The sequence below is a fragment of the Argiope bruennichi genome, chromosome 2 (assembly GCF_947563725.1).
Source record: "Argiope bruennichi chromosome 2, qqArgBrue1.1, whole genome shotgun sequence".
Classification (NCBI taxonomy): Eukaryota; Metazoa; Arthropoda; class Arachnida; order Araneae; family Araneidae; genus Argiope; species Argiope bruennichi.
In genome coordinates, this window is record NC_079152.1 from 5,834,624 (window position 1) to 5,856,047 (window position 21,424).

At 26.0% G+C, this 21,424-nt stretch overlaps 1 protein-coding gene across 2 annotated transcripts in view; it reads left to right on the top strand.

The window, feature by feature from the left end:
• Positions 1 to 666: 666 nt before the first annotated feature.
• Positions 667 to 21,424, top strand: part of LOC129956686 (eukaryotic translation initiation factor 5B-like) — a 56,382-nt gene continuing 35,624 nt past the window's right edge. For both annotated transcript variants that reach the window (XR_008782702.1, XM_056068618.1), the window contains exons 1-7: positions 667 to 973; positions 5,086 to 5,128; positions 6,964 to 7,246; positions 8,026 to 8,396; positions 11,297 to 11,396; positions 17,734 to 17,825; positions 20,654 to 20,770. Coding sequence is in view for 1 of the 2 variants with exons in the window: in XM_056068618.1 (XP_055924593.1) it covers positions 927 to 973; positions 5,086 to 5,128; positions 6,964 to 7,246; positions 8,026 to 8,396; positions 11,297 to 11,396; positions 17,734 to 17,825; positions 20,654 to 20,770 (1,053 nt within the window). In the remaining variant the exon portion in view is untranslated. The remainder of the gene's footprint in view (positions 974 to 5,085; positions 5,129 to 6,963; positions 7,247 to 8,025; positions 8,397 to 11,296; positions 11,397 to 17,733; positions 17,826 to 20,653; positions 20,771 to 21,424) is intronic.

The window sequence follows — 21,424 nt, forward strand, 5'->3', positions numbered from 1 at the left end:
TACTTTTATTTGGGATAATTCGACTGTTTACAATATATTTACTAAGGTGGATTTTAAATAATCATATTCGATAATGCGCAATTCTCTACAACCGTCCTGAAATGGTAAACACTTTTGCCGACGAAACTCTCAATCTCTCGCCGACGGGGGGGGGACAAGTGACTGCCGACAGGGGGACCCCCTTGCCCCCCTGCTACCGCCGCCTCTGTTTCAAACAAGGAGTGAAGATATAAAGCGATTTGTGGCTTTGGACCAGGTTGAAAATGCAAGTCAAATGCTCATTGCATGCTTATGTAGGAAATATAGTTTTTTTTTAAAGTTTCGACAAACCCTCTATTGGCTTAAAAATTTGAGGGCTGCTGGTTAATTTAAACTTGGTTTTAATATTTTAACCATAAAAAAAATTTACATTTCATGTTATGAAAGATAATTTGTTATTTTTAATCTACAACATAAAAGATTCGCAATTCAATGAATTTCGGATCATACATTTCAACTATTTGGCTAGATGATGAGGTTTTCAATCTTTTAAATTGCACAATTTTTATTTAATAAATCTTAATTTATTGATTTTTAAAAATATTTTTCTCACAAAATATTAATTTAATTTAAATTACTACTACTATCATTATTTATTTTTCTCTCCGATTTGGCAAGAACGATTAACTGTCTTTCGATACGATTCTTTCCGCTGACATGTGTTCAGGATTTTCAGCGTAAAAATTAGAAATACGCGATTTCATAGAATATTATACACACATGCATTTTTTAAATTTTGAAATTAATTATAAAAATAGCATATTCAAGTGTCTAGTCCTATATAAAATCCCTTCAGGTAAAATCGAATGACATTAGTTTATACACATTATTGTGTTAATATATTATTTATTGCCGTGAGGATTTGAAATACTTAAAACATATGTACGATGGGAAAAGATAAAAAACAGAAGAAAAGTCGGGACGACAAAGAGAAGTAAGAATTTATTAATTCTCTATGTATTTCTATAGAAAAAAAAAAAAAAATCCGAAGTAAATTCCGATTGTTATGAGCTGGATTGTTGTTCAACATATTTAATATATTGGAAAATTTTCATTTTTAACATATTGGATAGTTTCTTTTTCTTTATTTAGACTGCAATTTTTCTTTTTTTTCTCTCTTTAAATATTGATTAATTTTGATTTTTTTAATGCTGTAACGCTTGCTAATGGGAATATACTGTATAATTAATGGAGTAAACTTGATTTGATATATCTTTTTGAACATGTAATATTTTTGTTGATTGTTATGACTTGGTAAGAAACTGACTTCTACTTTTTAGTCAAACTGATTCATTATTGGTTTTTCAAGTTGAGATTTTTAATGCTTGCTATTATTCAAATATTATCCAGATTTATGGTGTGGACTCCTACTCATATCTGACATGAAGTATACATATTCTTATAAATATGCAAAAGTAACGTGTGCTAAAATGTTTTTTTGTGCTGATTGTAATTGTAATTTTTCTTTTATAATTTGTTAATGATATGTTTCTGATTTTTAAAATGTTTGCTAATTTATAATAATCTTTGAATCTTTTTTCATATTGAGATTATATGGATTCAGCATTTGTTACTCTTTAGCAGAATTTTTAAGGTATAATATATTCTGAAAATATAAGAAATAAGATTCCATGTCATTACCTTAGCAAAATTTTTTAATCAAATAGCTATTGCAAATAGTATTTTCATTTTTTATATGATTTATGGCGATGATTAATAGCTTAATTCCAATATAATAAATTGGAATGGAAACTTTACATGTGTTCAGTTAAATAAATCAATCTTTGTTTCAGTGCAGATTTTAATACTACCATATATAATTCTAGTTAATTAAAAAAAAACTTATTTTATGAGAAAACTACTTTCAATTTAAATAATTAACAACTATTTCATGTGTATAAGTAACTCTTTTTTACAAATAATTTTAAAAAATTTATGAATTGGTTAAGATTACTTGGAACTAAAAATAGAAAGTTGAATATGTTTATCTCAATAATTCCCAAAAATTAATATATGCCTAGTTTTCTTTCTGTAGTTATCTCTATTTTTAAATGTATTTAAAATTTCTTATGAAATGACCTTTTAATCATTTATAGTTAAAACAATATCTGAAAGAAATTGAATTTAAACAAGCTGTTTATATAGAGATTTGAAAGTGCAAGACATATTGTATTTAATTGAATTTTGTAAAAGATGAACTGTTGTTATATGCATAAATTTTATGGAATGCCAGCTTTTGATATATAATAAGGACTTGACAGTTCAATTTTGTTAAAAAAAAATGGAATATAATAAATTTAAAATAAATAAGTAATAATATCTTATTAATAAAGCAATAATTTAGTCACAATTTGCATTGCCAATTTTTTTTTCTCCTAAAATTAAAAACTGACATTTGTGACTATCATTTTCAATTTACCTTTTCACATTAGTGTTATTATTTATTTAAATAAATTTTTAAGAATAAAATAAAGTCTGTGCTTTATATTAATATTTTTTAGTTTAAAAATGTTTGTATTAAAATGCTTTGGATTTGGTGACTATAAATGTTTCAGTAACCAATAAAAAATCACAAAAGAGGGAAAGAAAAAGTTACTATCTGAAGAAATGCTTAGTCTGATTTGAGTCTCATTTTTTAAAAATTAATTATGTAGATTTTTATGCTGAGATTATTAGTAAATTGATCTATTTTATTATAAATGAAATTCCTTCTACTTTTAGCTATTGCAATTTATTTAATCTTTACTATTAAACTGAAAATACATGTCTGTTGCAAGAACTTCTCATGAATAGTTTTGCATTAAATTTGCTCATATCATTATTGGTTCCTTACTCCTTACTCTGTAGGGTAATTTTGATGTATTGATATGTTATTGCAACTTTTGTTGTAGCCTTTAAATGTCTCCCTTCGTTTGTAAAATTTTAAAGTTTGTTTCCTTGCTATATGTAAATGTAAAATGCTTTTTGAATGATTGAGAGGAATCTAGTTTTCCTTTAATCTTTGCTATTAAACCTTCTGTACTTAAATTGTCAAAAGTTCAAATCTGGAGAGTTTACTGAAATATTGAGCAAACATTTTGGATCTTTTTAACTCTATCATTTCTGTTTTAATTTTTTAAAAAATGAAATTTCTCAAAACACGCATTTGATTCTTCATGGGTGCTATGGAAGAACGGAATTAAAGAAGTAGATACAATAGAATCCCAATTATCTAGGTCTATGTTAAGCAGACAGGCAGTTGTAGAAAATTGGAGTGTTTTTCTTTTTTGTTGAAGTCATCAACTTTTTCAAGAAAAGATATCAAAACTAGTATTAGAACTTATTTTCTCAATAGAAAAACATGGAAACGTCACATCAACTCAGCCTTCTAGGAACACATATAAGGCTTTTCAATGCAAGGACTCTTGAGATATTATTTTTTTTGGGGGGGGGGGTCATATTTTTTTATAACTCAAGTAGTTATTCTGGGGAAAGAGTGTTGTTCCATTTTTAAGCACTTCAATGATGCAAATATCATGCTAATTCACAAAACTGACACTGTAAATGTATTAAAATTTTGCATACTTGAGTGGAAGAAAATATCCTACTTTGGACATCCTTAAATAATCATTGGGATGATACAAATAAAAAGTTAAAAGTTGTAATATTCACAAATTTTTTTATAAAAATTATTTAATGTTTAAAAAAATGAATGTAAGCTTAAAAAATTCATATCGTGCTTTAAAAAGAATGTGGAAAATTGTTAATATGTAGTAATACTTGTGGATTTATATTTAGAATCTTGAACAATTTTAGAAAATTTTGTTAAAAGAACAGGGGAATGATTTAAAAATTAAACCTCTATTGAATTTTTGATTATCTGATTTTACTCCCAATCAGCTTGGAATCTATTGTATAAAAATTAAAGAAATGGTTATATATTTTTTTCTTTTTCTCTTAGGGTTAGATCTGATGTATCATGTAGTAGAAACTGGTATTTCAGATTAGTTTTTCATTCTAGCTATAGCAAAAAAAGTATTCTAGTTGTGAACTTTTGATGTTTTTTAATTATTTTGTTCAGATGTGAGTTGCATATAATTTCTTAAAAAATATATACATATGTACTATATTATTTTTTGAGCTAACCTAATAGAAATATTTTAATTCTTGATAAATTAATCTAATTTTAAAGAGTTACAAAAATTATCTTTTTGGTAGTTATCCTTTCGTATTCTTATGTTTGTATTTTAATCAGTTCTGTCATTGTAATTTATAGTCCTAGGAACAAAGTTTTGAATAATATCTTTGATATTTTTTAGAAGTCATTAATCTAGAATTCATTATCATGCTCTTTTAATGTGTTATGTTTGTACTTATGTATTGAGCACATGCCATTGGTGATCTTTAGCCAAATTTTAGTGACAAAAGACCCTATTATAGTGGAATCTTTGACAATTAATTGCTGTCATTTGGTTAATGTACAAGTATTGCTATATCTTTCTGTATACTCTGTGAGTATACATATATATATTAATTGTGTAATTTATCACCTGCTTCCATTTTATACATCTATTATACGTTTTATATGAATAAAATGCATACGAAAAAAAAGGAGAAAACTAATGACAGAGACAAGTTATATTTTCTTTTTGATTGTTAAAAATTTCTATCTGCAAAACAGCTTATATGCTCGAAACAAGTTATTCAAATAGACTACTTTCATTTTTTATTAGAATATCTCTTAAAATCTGAAATAATTCATTCTAGCAATCTGAGGTTGCAATAGTTTTATACTTTATGTAATGTTCAAAAAATGAGGTTATGCACTGAAAGATTGAAATAAATAATTAAAACAAAATATAAAAAATACTTTAAATATAAAAAAAAAACCCTGCATATTTTATTGTTCCCATTTTAACTATGGTACTATTCTTATTATCATACTCCATAGAAACTTTCATTTTTAGTAGTTTTATTTTTCATGTTTATTGCGAGTTTCAAATGTACTGCATAAATATCGTGAATCTTGTATATTGAAAAAATCTCATGATGCAATTTCTTTTATAGGTTTGATGATGGTGATGACATATCTACGACTATTGAATCTAAGGTGAGCTATCAACAAACATATATATTGTTAAATGTCTTAGTGGATAAATTGTTTTTCTTTTTATAAATTTATTGGTTTTTGTTATTCAACTTTTTGGCTTGATCCACTGAAGGCTTGATGGTTGGGAATGTCTGTATTCATTTTTCTCCACCTCCAACAAAAGCAGAAAATGAACCACCGTCTTGTAGAGATTGCTTATACCTTTGAAGTCCAACAGTTGAGTTGAGGAATATTTATTAAATATTATTGCTCTATGCAACATCTTATTATAATATTCCTCAAATTAGTTTTTAATCATTTTAATTTTTAAAATGAATACTTGGTACTGCCAGAGGTGACAAGAGTAGCAACAAAAATAATGCCAATGCAGTATGCAAATTTGCAATTAAAATTTTTTATTGTCCAGTATAACATTTATTTTATCACCATTTATTTAGTTTCATTTATATATTTCTCAGGAGAGTGAGGTACTAGAAATGTTTACTATACTCTTCATATGAATTGAGACTAAGTAAATATTCACTCTTTCATGAACTGTGCTTTTACATCATATTATAGCTTTATGTATACTATAATTGCCTGAATTAGGGCAAAATATGTTCTTCTTTCTCAGAAATTATCTTTTCAGTTTGTTTGAGCACTGATTAAAATAATTTTCTGCTCACATTTATTTCATTATTGTGGATATTGCATTTGGTTATATAATTCATTTTACTTTAACTTCTTTGACTTTTTATCTTTATTTTATCAGCCAAATATTGTTCTTTTCTGTAATCTTTTTGCTTTCTAGCCAGTAACCAGAAGCTTATGGTACATAATTGAATAACTGACATTAAACCACTAGTTAATAAATCTCTGAAGATCTGGATTCATTTTTATAGGAGTAATTTTACTGTTTATGATTGGAATTTCTGTGGTTGATGGAATTGCTTTTTGTTTTCTTCTTCTTTTTTTTTTTTTTTTGAAATAATTATACAGAAATTATGTGTCATAAAAATTCTTCATACACTTGATTTGATTACAGCAACTGCAAAAGCAATGTATCTGTTATTGAAGTGCGATTTTTAAGCAAAATTATTTTTGCATTCTTCCATATAGTAATAGTCATTTCTAAATACAGAAAAGCACCTTGTTTATTTCACACACAAAAGAAGCAACAATTTCCAGTTTAAGTAATTTAAACTAAAATCGTATTATTAAATTCTTGCAGTCTCACCAGCAGTTGCAGTGGTCTGGTGATGAGCTCTCAGTTTCAAGATCTGATTCTACTGAAGAGCCCTCTTGTGAAATGGATCTGGTGCACCTTAAATCCATTGGGGCCAAGTATTCTGCCACTGATACAGTGCAGAAGTTTGTAGAGGGGTGGGTGCCAGCTCAGGTGTCATCCTCATCACCTGATTGTAGTTCAAATTACAAAGTTCATCTCAAAATAGCCCTAGTTTTACTTTAAAATGGGATGCTGATTACTAAACCAAACTAAATTAAACTCACAGTCACATCACCAGAAAGAAATAAAATTCATTTTAAATTCATTTCAAACATCAACTGAAATAATTTCGAGAAAAAAAAAGTTTATTTCAATTAATTTTGTCACAATAGAGGATGTGCCCTTGTATTTGTAATATATTGGGGAGAGGTTTTTTAAGACTGTGAATTTCTGCATTTTGGCATTCTGTGACATTGTCAAGTTACCTCGCTAAATTTCAAACTATTTTTCCCCCTTTTTTTTCACAAATAAAATCTTAAAATATGTATAATTTGAATGCTTTTAATGGTTTCTTGCACACTGTCTCTTTGTGTGAAAAATAGCTTTAAAATGGACTATTATTTTTCAGATTGAAAAGAACCAGAAAAATGAGGTTAAATCTTTAAAAAATGGCAAAGAAAAGTCTGATTTGCCAACTTTAAGTGATGAAGAGTCAGAGATAGAAATCATCACCCTCGAACAACAGGGCAAAAAAAAGAAAAAGACCAAACAGAAGAAAGCCAATTTCAGCCTTCTTGAAATTGAAGGCGATGATGTCAACAGCGAAGAGGAGAAGAGTGTTAAAGAACAATCACCTGAATCTGTTGAAATGGAGGATTCTAAAAGCAACTCCAAATCAAAAGAAAAGTCAGGTAATTTGTCTTTTTAAAAATTGTTTTAATGTATAAAGTATCTAATATCAACAAGAAGAATTGTGATTTTGAATTTAAAAAAATCGTGCTTACTAATTTTCAGGACAATTTGTGTGGGGTTATAAATATGAACGGGATTAAGAGAAATTATTTTATACCTTTTAGTCCATTAAAAAATCTATTACATTAAATTGTTTTTCATTTAAATAATTGTTTACTGCTTTTTAGTTTTCTGTGCTTAAGATTATCATTGATTGTGAACTAATTTCCTTTTGTTAATAAAGCATTTTTCCTTTACCTTGTAAACCTTTTTTGGGATCACCCTTAGTACATTATTTTATAAGAGATACTTCCAAATTTATTTTAACTAAAGTCATCATGGAAATGAAAAGTAGGAAAAAAATACCATATATTTAACTTAGGATTGAACCTGTGACCTGCAAGCCAAAACGTAAGCATTTTACTAATTAAGCACTAACATTAGTTTTATAAATGATATAGGGACATTTAGTTTCTTTCATTGTTTATTACATTAGCATATTTGAACCTTTTGAATTTGGATCTCTGAAAACAGGAAATAGTTGTTTAATTATTTCGTAGTGTTTAAGTCATTTAAGCTATAGAATTCTTATGATTAGAAATTTGAAACTCAGTTTCTTCATTTGACATGCTGTTTTCAGTAATGCTGTTATAAAGCAAATGGAAGGAACCCCACTCATAGAACAAGATAATATTTGTAATACATATTATCATATATTAAATTCAAATATTTTTGTTAGGTAAGAAATCGAAGAAAAAAGAACGTAAAAAGAAAGAGGATGATGATGAAGATCTTGATAAACTTCTGGAAGAACTCAAACTAGAAGCTGGTGGTAAAGCTCCTGCAAAGACAACGAGTACAGAGGCAGTGGATGCTATACCTAAACCAGAAGAAAAGTCCGAAAAACTAGAAGAAAAGACTGAAGTGACGAAGAAATCAAAGAAGAAGAAGAAAGCTGAAGAAGTGACGACTCTGGCTGAAGAAAAAGAGCAGCCAGAAGGAGAAGGAGATGCTGGAGAAAATGAAAGTTCTACCGTGAAGACTGCTGCGCAGAAAAAGAAAGAAAAGAAGGAAAAGGAAAAACAGAAAAAACAGGCGCAGTTTGATCAGGTAATAAGTTGTCCTTTCATTCTTAACTTTAATTATTTATTGCCACTTTTTAACAGAATTTATCTCTGCTTATGTACCATTAGTTGTACACTAGATTATTTTTGGTAGTACGATTTTTTTGCACAAACATTTTGTAATTTTCAAAACGAATGAATGATTGCATGCATTTAATATTTTATTTTGATATTTATAATATATAGATGCATGTATATACTTTTTGGTTATTGGTGTATTCCTTTTTTATGTGTCTAAATTATATAAGAATCTCGTTGATTAATTAAAAGAAAATAATTCATGCCGTTTTTGCTTAAAAAAAGATATGAATATAATTCTGAAATAGCAACAAATTTTTAAATGTTTTTCAACAAATCATATTTTTGTAAAGTTGTATTTTTAAACATGGGATTAAATAAAAATAATAGGCACATTCATAACTTGAACCTGAGTTGATTTGAAAATATCGAATATGGAACCTGATATACTGTGATTGATTACAATGAAATTTACAGTCTGTGCATTAGTCCTTAATAATATTATGCATTGTTATTCATTGATTATTATAATAAATTAATAGTATATTTTTTTATGAATGTGTTGGACACATATAAAGGCAGTGTCCAAAACATTCATAAAAAAATATACTATTAATATGACTATACCAAGTTATAGCCATATATGATGACAATAACTTCCTTATAAGCCCTAGTAGGAATAAATATACATACAAATAGAAGAAGTTATATTTTTTTTCATAGCTGAGATTTTGAAGATTTATGCATTTTAGCTACTTCTTAAATTTTTCTAAGAAAATAATTCTTAATTTTTAATTAAAATTAGGTTATTGCTCTGTAATTTTTATTTCCATTTTGTGCATGTTTTCTTTTTAGTTCAAAATGTTTTGAGATTTTTTTTTCTTTCATAATAAAGCTTGTTAGTTTCTTTTATTAGTTGCAATTTCATATTTTAATGGAATGTTCTTAAAAAAAATTTCAGCTATTACACAACTTTTAAATAACTTTAGTTATACTTTATATTGCCATAATTCCATACCTTTACTAATTTACATTTTTAAAATTCATAGAATTTTATTCATTCATTTAAAATACTTTTTTTTACATTTGATTTTTTAATGCACTTTTATTTAGCATTACTTGTGGCAAATGTGGAATGGTGGCTTAGGTATCATCCTCTTGATATGATTGGTTGAAAATTATGAAGTTAGCCCTAGAGTAATATCTTTGTCATTCAAAATTTAATGTTAATTAGCTAAACAAAAACAGCTTGATTCATGCATATGAAGGTGGAATTTTGATGATTTTATATTCACATCTTGATATATTGAGAGTTTTTTAATTTTCTACACTCTCTGAATGTACACTTTTAATATTATTTTACACTCTTTTAATATTTTTAAAACTTGTTTGAATTAATGCATTAGTTAATTTTTAATTGCACATGAATAATATCACTTTATAATGAATTTGCGAAAAGAAAATCGATTACAAGATCATATAATATTTATGACAATGTAAAATAAATGTTAAATAGAAAACATGTTGGAAAAAATATTTAAATTTTTTATTATGTTAATAAAAGTGAGTTTTTCAAATCTTTTAAAAGTCATTATTGATTTTTATTCCACAGTCTAGTATGTAAGTTAATTGTAGTTTTCAAGCTGGATAGATTTTGAGACTTTTATGTTTTCTATACAGGTGTGAAAAAAATTATTTAATTTGTAATTTCATTGTAATAAGTAGAAAAATATGATTATGTTTACAAACCAATTAACTTGTTCTGCTTCTAAACATAGGATTTTATTTTAGAACGCATGCATATTTAATTTTGTTTTAAAATTTGCCTCAGAATATTTGTAAATGTTCAAATAAAGCTTCAGGTATTAGGACGAAGTAAATAGTTTTTAAGCAGGAAGTTGTTATGCTGTTTAGAAACACTGAAGCAGTGCAAGTTTCAGGAAATATTTCTTGTCTCTAACTATCAAAATTGGATACATTTAATTCAATCTATATAAGTGGTTTTTAAATTATAAAAAAAGGTATTTAATTATCTATCATTATTCAAATAATTAGTTATTATTCTGGAAAAGGCTGGAAAACAGTTAATTAATATAATTTATAAAGTAAAATGATTTAAAAATAATTTTAATTATTTTAAAATTATTTAAAAATAATTTTATAAATTTTTAAAAAATAATTAATAAGATTACATTTTTTATATTATGCTTTTTAAAACAGCATAAGTATTCAAATGCAAAATTATCCAAGGTTTTTTTTTTTATCTTGTGAGACAATAAACGTGGTAGGAAAAAAAAATAGAGTGCACATTGATCTTTAAGTAAATGTAAAAACATTAGAAAAAAAAATCCCTGTAATAAAAAATATTTTAAAATTATATTCTAAATAAAGTAAATTCTTAATTTTTTTTTTTTACAAGCAGGTGAAGATTTGATTCTTTTATGTTTCCTGTATTGGTTACAAAAGAAATTATTTAATTGGTACTTTCATTATAGGAAGTTTAAAAATGTGATCATAATTAATTCTGTATTTGATAATAATTTATAATGTGATTTTAAATATTTTTAATTATCTCTTAAACAATATTCTAAAATTTAATAAATATTTGATTTCAATATCAATAAGTTTAAGTACATGATTTTTACAACTCAAATGAATTTTGTCTTGTTATTAGGTAAATTAGTAAATTACTCAAAATATTTAAAATACTCAGAACCTTGAAAGTTGTAATACCCAGAGGTGAGGGCTTATTTGATAATCTGGACTTTTTCTTATATTTGTTATATATATTGTCTTGTTTTATATATTTTGGAGTTTTTAAGTCTAAAAAAATGATGAATTCAAATATGAAATTATCTTTTGATGTAGAGTGCAAAAAAGAAAAAGCCTGATGCCAAACCAAAGGAAGAATCACCTGCTCCTGGCGATGATCAAAAAGAAAAAGATGATGAAAAGAAAGATGATGAAGGTAATTATTACATTTTCTATTGTTAAATTTCTTTTTTATTAGCAGCATTTACTATTTTGTATCATGCCATTTACCAGACATGTTGTGGGAGGCTTAACTATTGTCTGAACAATAAATGATTGCAGATTTTGTCAGTAGGTAGTTTTAGCTCATTCTTTTGGTTTGTCAATATGTTCAAAGCACTGAACCTATATGTTTTGTTTGTTTGAACTTCAACCTTTAATAAGAAAATTGTATTGATTAGTTATTTATTTTCATTTGTGTTCCAATTGGAACAGGATGCATTTCAGGCATATATTATTGTATTATTTCCAAAAAGACAGAAATGCTGTGCAAACATACAAGAAATTAGGCATCGTGTATAGGAATGAAGCCTTGTAAGAATCAGTGTCAAAATTCATTTGACAAATTTTGTTCTAATGACTTTTTTTCACTTAAAAATGCATGGGGAAGTATTCATCCAATTGATGAGAGCCATATTAAGACCCATTATTATTCTGATTAGCATAGCACAACATGCAAGATTTTTAAGAAACTCAATGTAATTCATACTTGCATAAAAAAAAAAAAAAATTAAAATTAGCTTGATTATGCTAAGAAATTTGACTGATGGCTTCCTCATCAGCTCAAGGAAATTCATTTGACTCAGTGTATTTGTTTCTGAAATACAAAGAACAATAGATCAGGTGCGTAGCGTCATGAAAAGTGCTTAAATTTGAAAATCATTTTTAAGCACCTTAAAAGTGCTTAATTTTCAGAAAAGGTCCTTAAAAAGTGCTTAATATTTTCGTGAAGATGAAGAAAGCTGTTCATTTTGTTTCCCCACAAGTTGAATATGATAATTTGAAATCATGGACGTAAAAAGCTTGTTTACTGAATGTATCAAAAAAGAAAATCAACAAAAGGGAAGAGTTTGAAATATTCCAGGCATTCCAGCACATATTAAGATAATGCTTGAAGATTCTTTTTCTTCCCCCTTCCTCCTTTTTCTTTCTTTTTCCTTTCCTTTATTTTTTCCCCTCTCTTTCTTTTTGTCTATTTTTTTTTTGCACCCTTTTTTTTCAACAATGTGTGCATTGCCATTTATTAAAATACTGGAATAGTTATCCAGAAGGGGTAGTACGAAATGCATACTATGTCATACTTATTGTGAATCAGAAAACGTTCCAACTTTAATTTTTAATGTTTTAGATGTTGAAGAATTTATTTAAGTTATGACTGGTAAGTATATATTTAAACTTTTATGTGTTGTAGAAGAATGGTCCAATCAACGGAAAATGAGAAAACACCAGGATGAATTTGATACACCAAAATAATATATTGAATATGCGAAACGCTTCTTTAAAAACCTTAACATATTTGATCATCATTATCATTAATACGTTGTTTTGGAGCAAATGCTTGAATGACCTACTTCAGGTATTCGATTGTACTTCATTATAATTAATTGCTGTATGCAATTGCATTAGTCAATCGCGTAAAATCTAGACAATGAAATTTTAACTTGAAGCCTTAAATTTTCAATGATTGTGATATCTTTCACGGTATTTTTTGAATGTCCCCATTCATTTGAACACTTTTATTTGTTTGGACTAATCTCGCCAAGTTTATTTTGATTAAGGGGGAGAAAATTGCTCTATATGGTACATAAACATTTTTAAAGAAATAAAAAAAGTGTTTACAATTTTTTTTTTCAGAGATTAGATTCTATCATTTTATAATATGTATATTTTCTTTTCATAATTCTTATTGAAATTTTTTCCCCAATGAAATCTTTTTTAATATATAAAGACTTGTCCCGAGCAATGCCCAGCATAAAGCCATTGAAGTTAGGAGCATGAAATTTTGGAAGTTATTTTTTAGTCATTAGAGGCCTACTAAAAATGGAATTCTCAAACTTTTAATTCGACACTTAATTTAAAAATATAATTCTAATGTGTTTTCATTATATATTATGGTACAAAAATTATTTTAACACTGTTTTAAAGGTTAAAAAAGAATTGCTTTTCAATGGTAAAATTTTTTTGTTTGAATTTATTTTGTTTAGTTTTAATAATTTTTGAGAAATTAGTTTTGGACGCAGTTTATAACAATGATTCTCATTATAATGAAATTCAAAAAATTATTGCTTCTTCAAATCGTTGAATCATATTATTTTGCATCTGTTAAAATTATAGTAAAGGGGGGGGAATGCTTTCTTTGCGGTTATTTACACTTAAAAATTTGTTAAGCAATTCATGCAATAAAATACTATGAATAAATTGAATTCATCGAATAAATTTGGTAAGTTTTGTTAAATTGTGAAAAAATGCAATATATTGTCTCATGTTGGCGTCAAGAAGGACTTTTTACAAAATTCTTCAATTGGAATTTTACTTTCTTGTATACAAAATTTAAAGAAAATATTGCAATCATTAAAAAATTCTAACTCGAAATTTTAATGAATATCCAGTTTAAAATCTCATTGAATTTGGGGAAGAAAAAAAAAACATTATTGGAAAATGTCTGTCTGTGACAAAGATAATACAAAAGCACTTTAAGCTAAATGAATGAAATTTGGTATACGATTTTCACATCAAATTTGTAGGTATCGATCAAATTTTCAACAACGTTCATTTTGAGGAAGTCTGTTTATTATCAAATTTGTTTGTCCTACTGTTTGAATATAAGTTAGCATGATAACTATGAAACGAAGAGAGCTAGATAAGTAAAATTTGGTACACAGATTTAACATCTATAGTATAAACAGCTATAAAATTTTGGGCCAAATCCAACTTGAGGTTCACCGTATGTCTGTTTATACTTTCAGAAACATGTGAACTCAATAATTCAAAAATTCAGTGACAAATATATCAAATTTAGTATGTAATTTTGTGACTATATGTAGTTTTGAGTCAACTTTTTGTTTTAATCAGTTGAGAAGAATGTGTCTAAAACTCAAATTAACTTTTCACATACTTTCAACAGCATGCCAGAGATTAATCCTAATACACTTGCCAACCATCACACGATAGAATCAGTAAAAATGTTTATTAGCTCCTAAGGTTAGTACTTTGTTAGTTTTCTAAGCCAATGCCATGCTATGCATTTTCTGGCAGTATGCAAGACAGTTTTGAGAGAAACACTCCCGCTGACTTATTTTCATTTTGGTTCTAACTACAGAGTTGATATTTTTTTTTTTTTTTTGACTTCATGAATTTGTTTCTGTTATTTATGAAAACTGGAACTTCTTAAAGCATTTTCATTCCTTCGTAAAATATATAACGATTTTCTATAAGAATTTTTGCTTGTATGCTAAAAAACAGGTTTTTATTAAATTTTAGAAACGTTAAATGTTTAAAAAAGGCTTTTACTACACTTTAGAAAATCCTTTACTACACTAAGAGTCGATAAGATAATTTCTTTTTAGTCTAACCATTTGTGAATGCTTCTATTATTATCTATTAAAAATGATTTTAAAAACTCATGGCATTGTTCTGTCACCAATATCATGGTAGCTTCACCAGTGATATGATAATAGCCATAGAAATGCTTTAGTTATTAGCTTTTTAAGATTGCAAATAAAATTATTTAATAGAATGAGTTAGTGCAGGGAAATATTTACTCTTTCTATCTCAACCATGTTGAATCATATTTGTTGTTGCTTATATAAAGATCAAATACAAAACATTTGATCATACTGAGCTTCTACTTCACTATCGGCAATTTCAGAAATGTTATATCTATCTAAATTAAACTTTTTAAAGATATATTGAAAAAGTTCACAGATTTTTATTGTTTATCTTATAAAAGTTGATTTCACTTTTTTGATGTTTTTGTCAAATCTAAAAAGACATACATTTACAATAAAAGACGTTGTGCAAATACAGAAATAAATATTAAAATTTAAAGAATAAGCATTTAAAATTAAGTTTTAAGATTTTTTAAAATAAAAAGTATACATTATTAAAAAACAAAAAATACTATGCTAATACTATACAGTTTGCGTATGCATACGTATGCACCTTATACGAAGGTGCTTATAAGTACTTAATTTTTTCGCACTCTGTAGATGGTTTATAGCAATATTGATTGAAAAAGACTTGAGTACAGCAGATTGGAACAACCCAGACAACATCAGAACCCGAGTTACACCAAAAAAGGTTACTTGTCAGTTTGGTGGGATTACGAAGAAAAATTTTGCAATTTGAACTTTTACCAAAAAAAACGTTGCTAAAATGGCTTCAACACCTCACCAAATTGAATGATGCAGTTGAAGGAAAGTAACTCGAATTGTGTGTCTATCAAATCTTAAGGATGATGTTTTTCAACAAGATAATGCAAAACCCTACACATCTTTGGCTTTTTGCCAATAATTATTGGAGCTAGGTTAAGATATGTTGTTTCATCTATATCCATTTGATTCATTCCATGTAGAATTCCTTAAATAGTAAAATTTTAAATTACTCTAATGATGTAAAATCTCATTAAATTCAGTTTCTTAGTTGCAAGAATCGGAAGTTTTATGAACATGGAAATATAACATTGCATAAAAGATAGGTAAAGGTCATTGATAAAAATAAACAATACCAGTTTAATAGTTAGATTTTCAAATAAAAATTTGGGAATTTTTATTCTTATTATAAACAACATTTAGTTGTCAACTTAATCTTTTGTAAAAACAAACATTTTGTAATTACACTGATTTAAATTTTGTTAAATTTTTTCACAAGAGGCTGTAATATTTATTAATGAAGTTTTTTATTTTGTGTCATAATTTTATGCTTACTGTAAAAGATTTTTTTTTTTTTTTTTTTTTTTTTTTTTTTTACATTTTGCCTTCTTTTTTCAAGCAACTATATTATTTTAAAAATTAAAATTATTTCCAAAAAAAGATTTATGAAGCAATTTTAAATAAAACTCCTCATGTGAATTTTAAAATGTATTAGATTTTTAGATAAAAAATTAGATGAAAACTGCCATTTTCTTTTAGTTTTATTAATATTATTGATCCAGTTAATAATAACTTTGTGAATATTTGTTTCAGTATTTTTGGAAATTAATTTTTTTCAACACATATTTAACTAAGTATTTTTACAATGAAAATTATCCATCTTTTATAGTAAAATTACTGACTGTTATAATGTAAATTTGATAACTTCTGAATTAAGGTGCAATTCTAATGGCTTCTATGCATTTGACTTGGATTTTGTTCCAAGTTATAATCTTCTTTTCATTATAATCATATTTTGAATTTCTTTATATGTACTTTCTTTGTAGAATTTTGATGATCTATGCTTCTATCTACAAGTCGCTGTTAATTGTGCTCTTACCAGAAAATTAAACTGCATTTTTCAACGTTTGGTAATAAAAATTAATTCTAAGGGGGGAAAAAAAACCACACAAAACTGAGTTTGTATTGATGGCAATTTTCATAATATAATAGGTCATGTTTCATAATGTAAAAGGAATTTCAGGAGGTGATCTTTTATAATTGAAGAAATGATAAGTAAGTTAAGTACTTCAGTAGTGATTAGAGCAAATACCCCCCCTTCCCTTTTCCCATTTTAAAAAATTGGTATTGTAAATTTGTAGAAGAGTTTCATGAATGAAAATACTAATTTCAGTACACTTAAAAAAAAACATAAAAGAAACAGCAAAAATCAATAGCATTTATGGATCATCTTATCAGTGATGGATCTATTGACATATAACGATTTTAGTAATGATCTTTCTCATGTGGCATGTGTATTTTTTTCTCTTCTCATAACTACTTGGGCAATATGTCTATTTAATATATGGTAATATTAATGAACTTATTTTTTAATTCGAAATTAGCAGTGTTCAAAAATCTTGTTGAAAGAAAAGATTATTAATAACTGAATTTTTGTCTAGCAATGGTGGTTAAGGTTCCAATCAGCTGGGATAATCGAGATTTTACTTGAATTATTTTTTTGTATCATTGGAATTTTTTTATTAATTTTTTCTACTCGTATCCTTTTTTGCTGGAATTTTTTAATCACCTCAATAATTTTGCACTGTTTTAAAACTTCCTGAACTTAATTATCAAATTATTAATTAATTAAGGTTTGATTTCATATTAGTTACTTCACTTGGCAATTCATATGAAAAATATTTATTTTAAGATATCATTATAGCAAATTAAATATACAATAAAAACTAAAATGCAGAAAATAAATGAAAGATTTCTTAATTTTAAAACACTAATAAAAAGCATATTTCAAAATTTGTGTTTGTTTTGTCTTGCAATTTTAATCAAACTTAGGATTTGAATCATAATTTTAATTTTTCTCTTTTTTGAACAAAAAAATATTTATGTATGTTTATTATTCTTTAGTGGATGAAAGTGAAAGTAAAAAGAAAAAGAAAAAGAAAGGAAAAGATGATGAAGAGGAGAAAAAAGACAAAAAACGTCCTGGAAAAAAAATGGTATTTTATTTGTTTATACTATTGTTTCAGATATTAAGGTAGATACCCAAAGATACTTGTGTAATCTGTAACAGAAATATTTATTAGAAGTTTGAATTTGTTTCAGAGTATATATCTTCAATGCACTGCTTTGACCTAAAAGAAATTTTAATTCTTTCTCCTGCAAAAGTTCCTTTCTCTTAAATTTTCTTCTGTTTTTTGTATAAAATTCATAATGTCTTTGATTATTTTCACTTGGATTCTTTGAATATTTTACATGGTTAAATTTAGTATGTTTGAATTGTTAAGAGAAATATTGTACAATATTTTTGTGCAACTCCTTAAGTAGTTTCCTGAAAATCAGGTTTTCTAAACTGTTATTGCTTCATATTTTATTCTCAAATTGTGGCTTCCTATTTCAGTGTATAAACTTTATTACTTAATTTTAAAGCATTTATTAGCTAATATTACCCGTCATTGCTAAGAATGAAATTATTTTTTTTCAAACTGATTAAATAACTATTTGATTAATTCCCTTCAATCTTTTATTATTCTTTTACATCACTATTTGCGAGAAAAGCTTGAAGTACTTTAAAAATGAAAAATGTTTTTCATATGCTTCCAATGTTGCATACCAAACCAGCTGTTGAGAGCTGTGTGGTGTAAGTAACATTTGTGAAAAAGTAAAAATGTATTTAATGTTAGTACCCAACTGAATCCTAATCCAATTTTTTTTATTATCTGTAATTTTAATTAGAAGATCTATTTACTAAATCTTTTTAAAATTAGAATGTCCTTAACAATTAAAAAAATAATTTTTCTTGATAATTTTGTATGATACAAAACATAAATATTACGTACCCTCCCACAGCTACATAATTTATATGTTATTATGGAAATTAGGTGAATATGGAATTACGGATATATAGCAAAAAACTGTTTAAAACTACAAAAAATGCCAAAAAGGCCCTTTACCCAAATCTTTGCTCACAGCAGTGCAGATAGTGATAGTATTTTTAGCAGGGTTAGGAGGGAAAAAAAAGGGAGAAATCCTGTTCCAGCATGAATACAAAAACAATGGAGTTACTACTCATAATAAAAATGAACAAAGGGTTTGGTTATGAGTTATATTATGACCTAAAAAAACAAATGTGATTGCTAATCGATAAAACAAATTTCTTAATGTCTAAAAAATAGTCTTAATTTGTTTGATCAACAAAATTGTTGTGTGATTTTTTAAAAATTATTTCACACATTTTGGGTAATGATAAATGCCTATTGAATAATTTTGAAACTGTGTTTTAAAATTAAACCCATTATTAATATTAATTGTTTTAAACTACATATTTGTTTTAAAATTAACTTTAAAACTAAATTAATTAAAATTCTTTAGAGATATCCATTCTTCTGTAATTTGGTGGTATTGCATAATATGTAGCATATTGGTTAGAATTGCTACTGATGACTGAGTAATCAATATTGGAGGATATGATATTATAAGTAGTGACTTAAATATGTATTTAAAGCATAAACATGTCTATTTTAACAAAATGAATGTAAAATCTTTATCAATAATTAAAAGCAAGTATTCAAGTTTTAAAAGAATTTTTAAATAAAAGGAAGCTTCAAAATAATTTTCCAATTTAAAGATATATCTTTCAATATAAATAAGGTAAAAGAAATTTAATAGAATTATCTTTTACTCCATGTTTGTCTATTTTAAATTCAGTTTATTAAATACATCTATAGCACAGCCATGCATGCTTGTGCAATACACCATGAGAACATAACATTTTTATAAATAAGTTTTTACTTGTAATGAAACATTCCACAAAAAGTTTACTTATGAATTAATATTTGGGAGCAACATATCAGGAAAAATTATGGAGTAGTTTTTTTTATAGTAATCCCCTCCCCCCCACCCAAAAAAAATCAGGCATTTTAATTTTATTTATATAGATTGTAAGCATAAATAAAGTGTTTTCAAGTTTGTTATAATAGCATAGTATAGTGTGATATCACTCTTTAGTAAGTCTTCTGTTTAAAAATTTGATATTTATTTCATAATGTCTAAATTTAATTTATACATTAACAAATAGATGCCATGTTAATTAAGCAACATTGATTTACTAATGGTTCTTATAATTAATTTAGTTTGAGTGCAGATTTGTTGTTTAGGGCTTCTTGAACGTTTTCACTGGTCTCTCTTTTGATAAAGATTAGAATCAGTAATATTAGATTTTGTTTTATTATTTGATTTACTTGCAATATAATACTTTTTTAATTAAAATCATTTGTTTTATCAATGCAGTTACTTTATCTAAACTAAGACTTTGTTTTTTTATTTAAAATTTCTGATTTAATCCATTATTGAATCAGGATCCATTCCTTGTTTTATTTACAAGACAGTTGCATTTTACTTTCATGGCTTAATAGATCACATTATTTATATCTTTCATTTAACTTTGAGTAACATGTGTCCCATTATTTCACCCATTAATGAAAGTTCAGAGTCGAAGTGATATTCTGATTTTTCTCGTCATTTATTTTCAAAATCATGTTCGAAATCCATATTTTTTAAATATTTTACTGTATTATAAAAAAATATTTATGAGTAAATCATTGTATCCAAAACTCTTTAATATTTTTAAAATACTTATTTTTCAGCAGAGAAAATATTTTATTTTACTACTGATTTTAGTATAAATTTTAATTTAGTGTTAATTAATATAGTTTATAATTTTTAGTGCTTCAAACAATTTTTAATTGTTTTTATTAAGATTAATGATTGGATTAGAAAAAATTAAATTTTGATTGCATTGATGGGATTTTTCACATTATCTTTCCAGATTGCTGCTATGCAAGAGGCTCTGAAAAAAGCCAAAGAAGAGGAAGAGCGATTGAGACAGGAGGAAGAAGCCAAGATCAGGGCCGAAGAAGAAGCTGAGAGGTTACGGTTAGAAAAGGTATGCAATTTTAGTTGTCTTCTTTGTCTTTTTTTTTTTTTTTTTTTTGGCTTTTTAGAATTTTATAATCTTAGAATTAGATCTTAAGATTAATCTTAGAATTTTATTCTATTCTTTTTTCTTTCTTTCTTTCTTTCTTTTTTTTTTTTTTTTTTGCTATCATAAAGGAAATGAAATTTGTGATTTTACACACATCATATTATTGGAGTGTATTTCAGGTCTTAAAAGGATAAAATATTTTTTTACGGATTTGATTTAATTTTTTAAAAATTAATCTGAGAATTTTTGTTATTATGTGGCTTTAAAGATAATCATATATTACAATAATATAATGAAAATCGTATATTATAATTATATATTACAATTACAATATATAATCATATATTACATGCAAGTATATGAAAACAATCAATCATTCAGAATATCAAATTGAACAAAAAAAAAGTGCAAAGAGTTAAAGAGGCAGGGGATGTGCTGTTTATCAGTTTAGCTATTTGGTTATTATTGATAATAGTAATAATATTTTTATTTTACATTTGTCTGTAATGTTTTTATTGAATTTATTCAAATACAAAAATTATTTATTTTGAAAAATGATAATTGTCTTTGAGACGATCTAAAGTTCTTAGCAAATTATGAAAAATGCACTTAAAA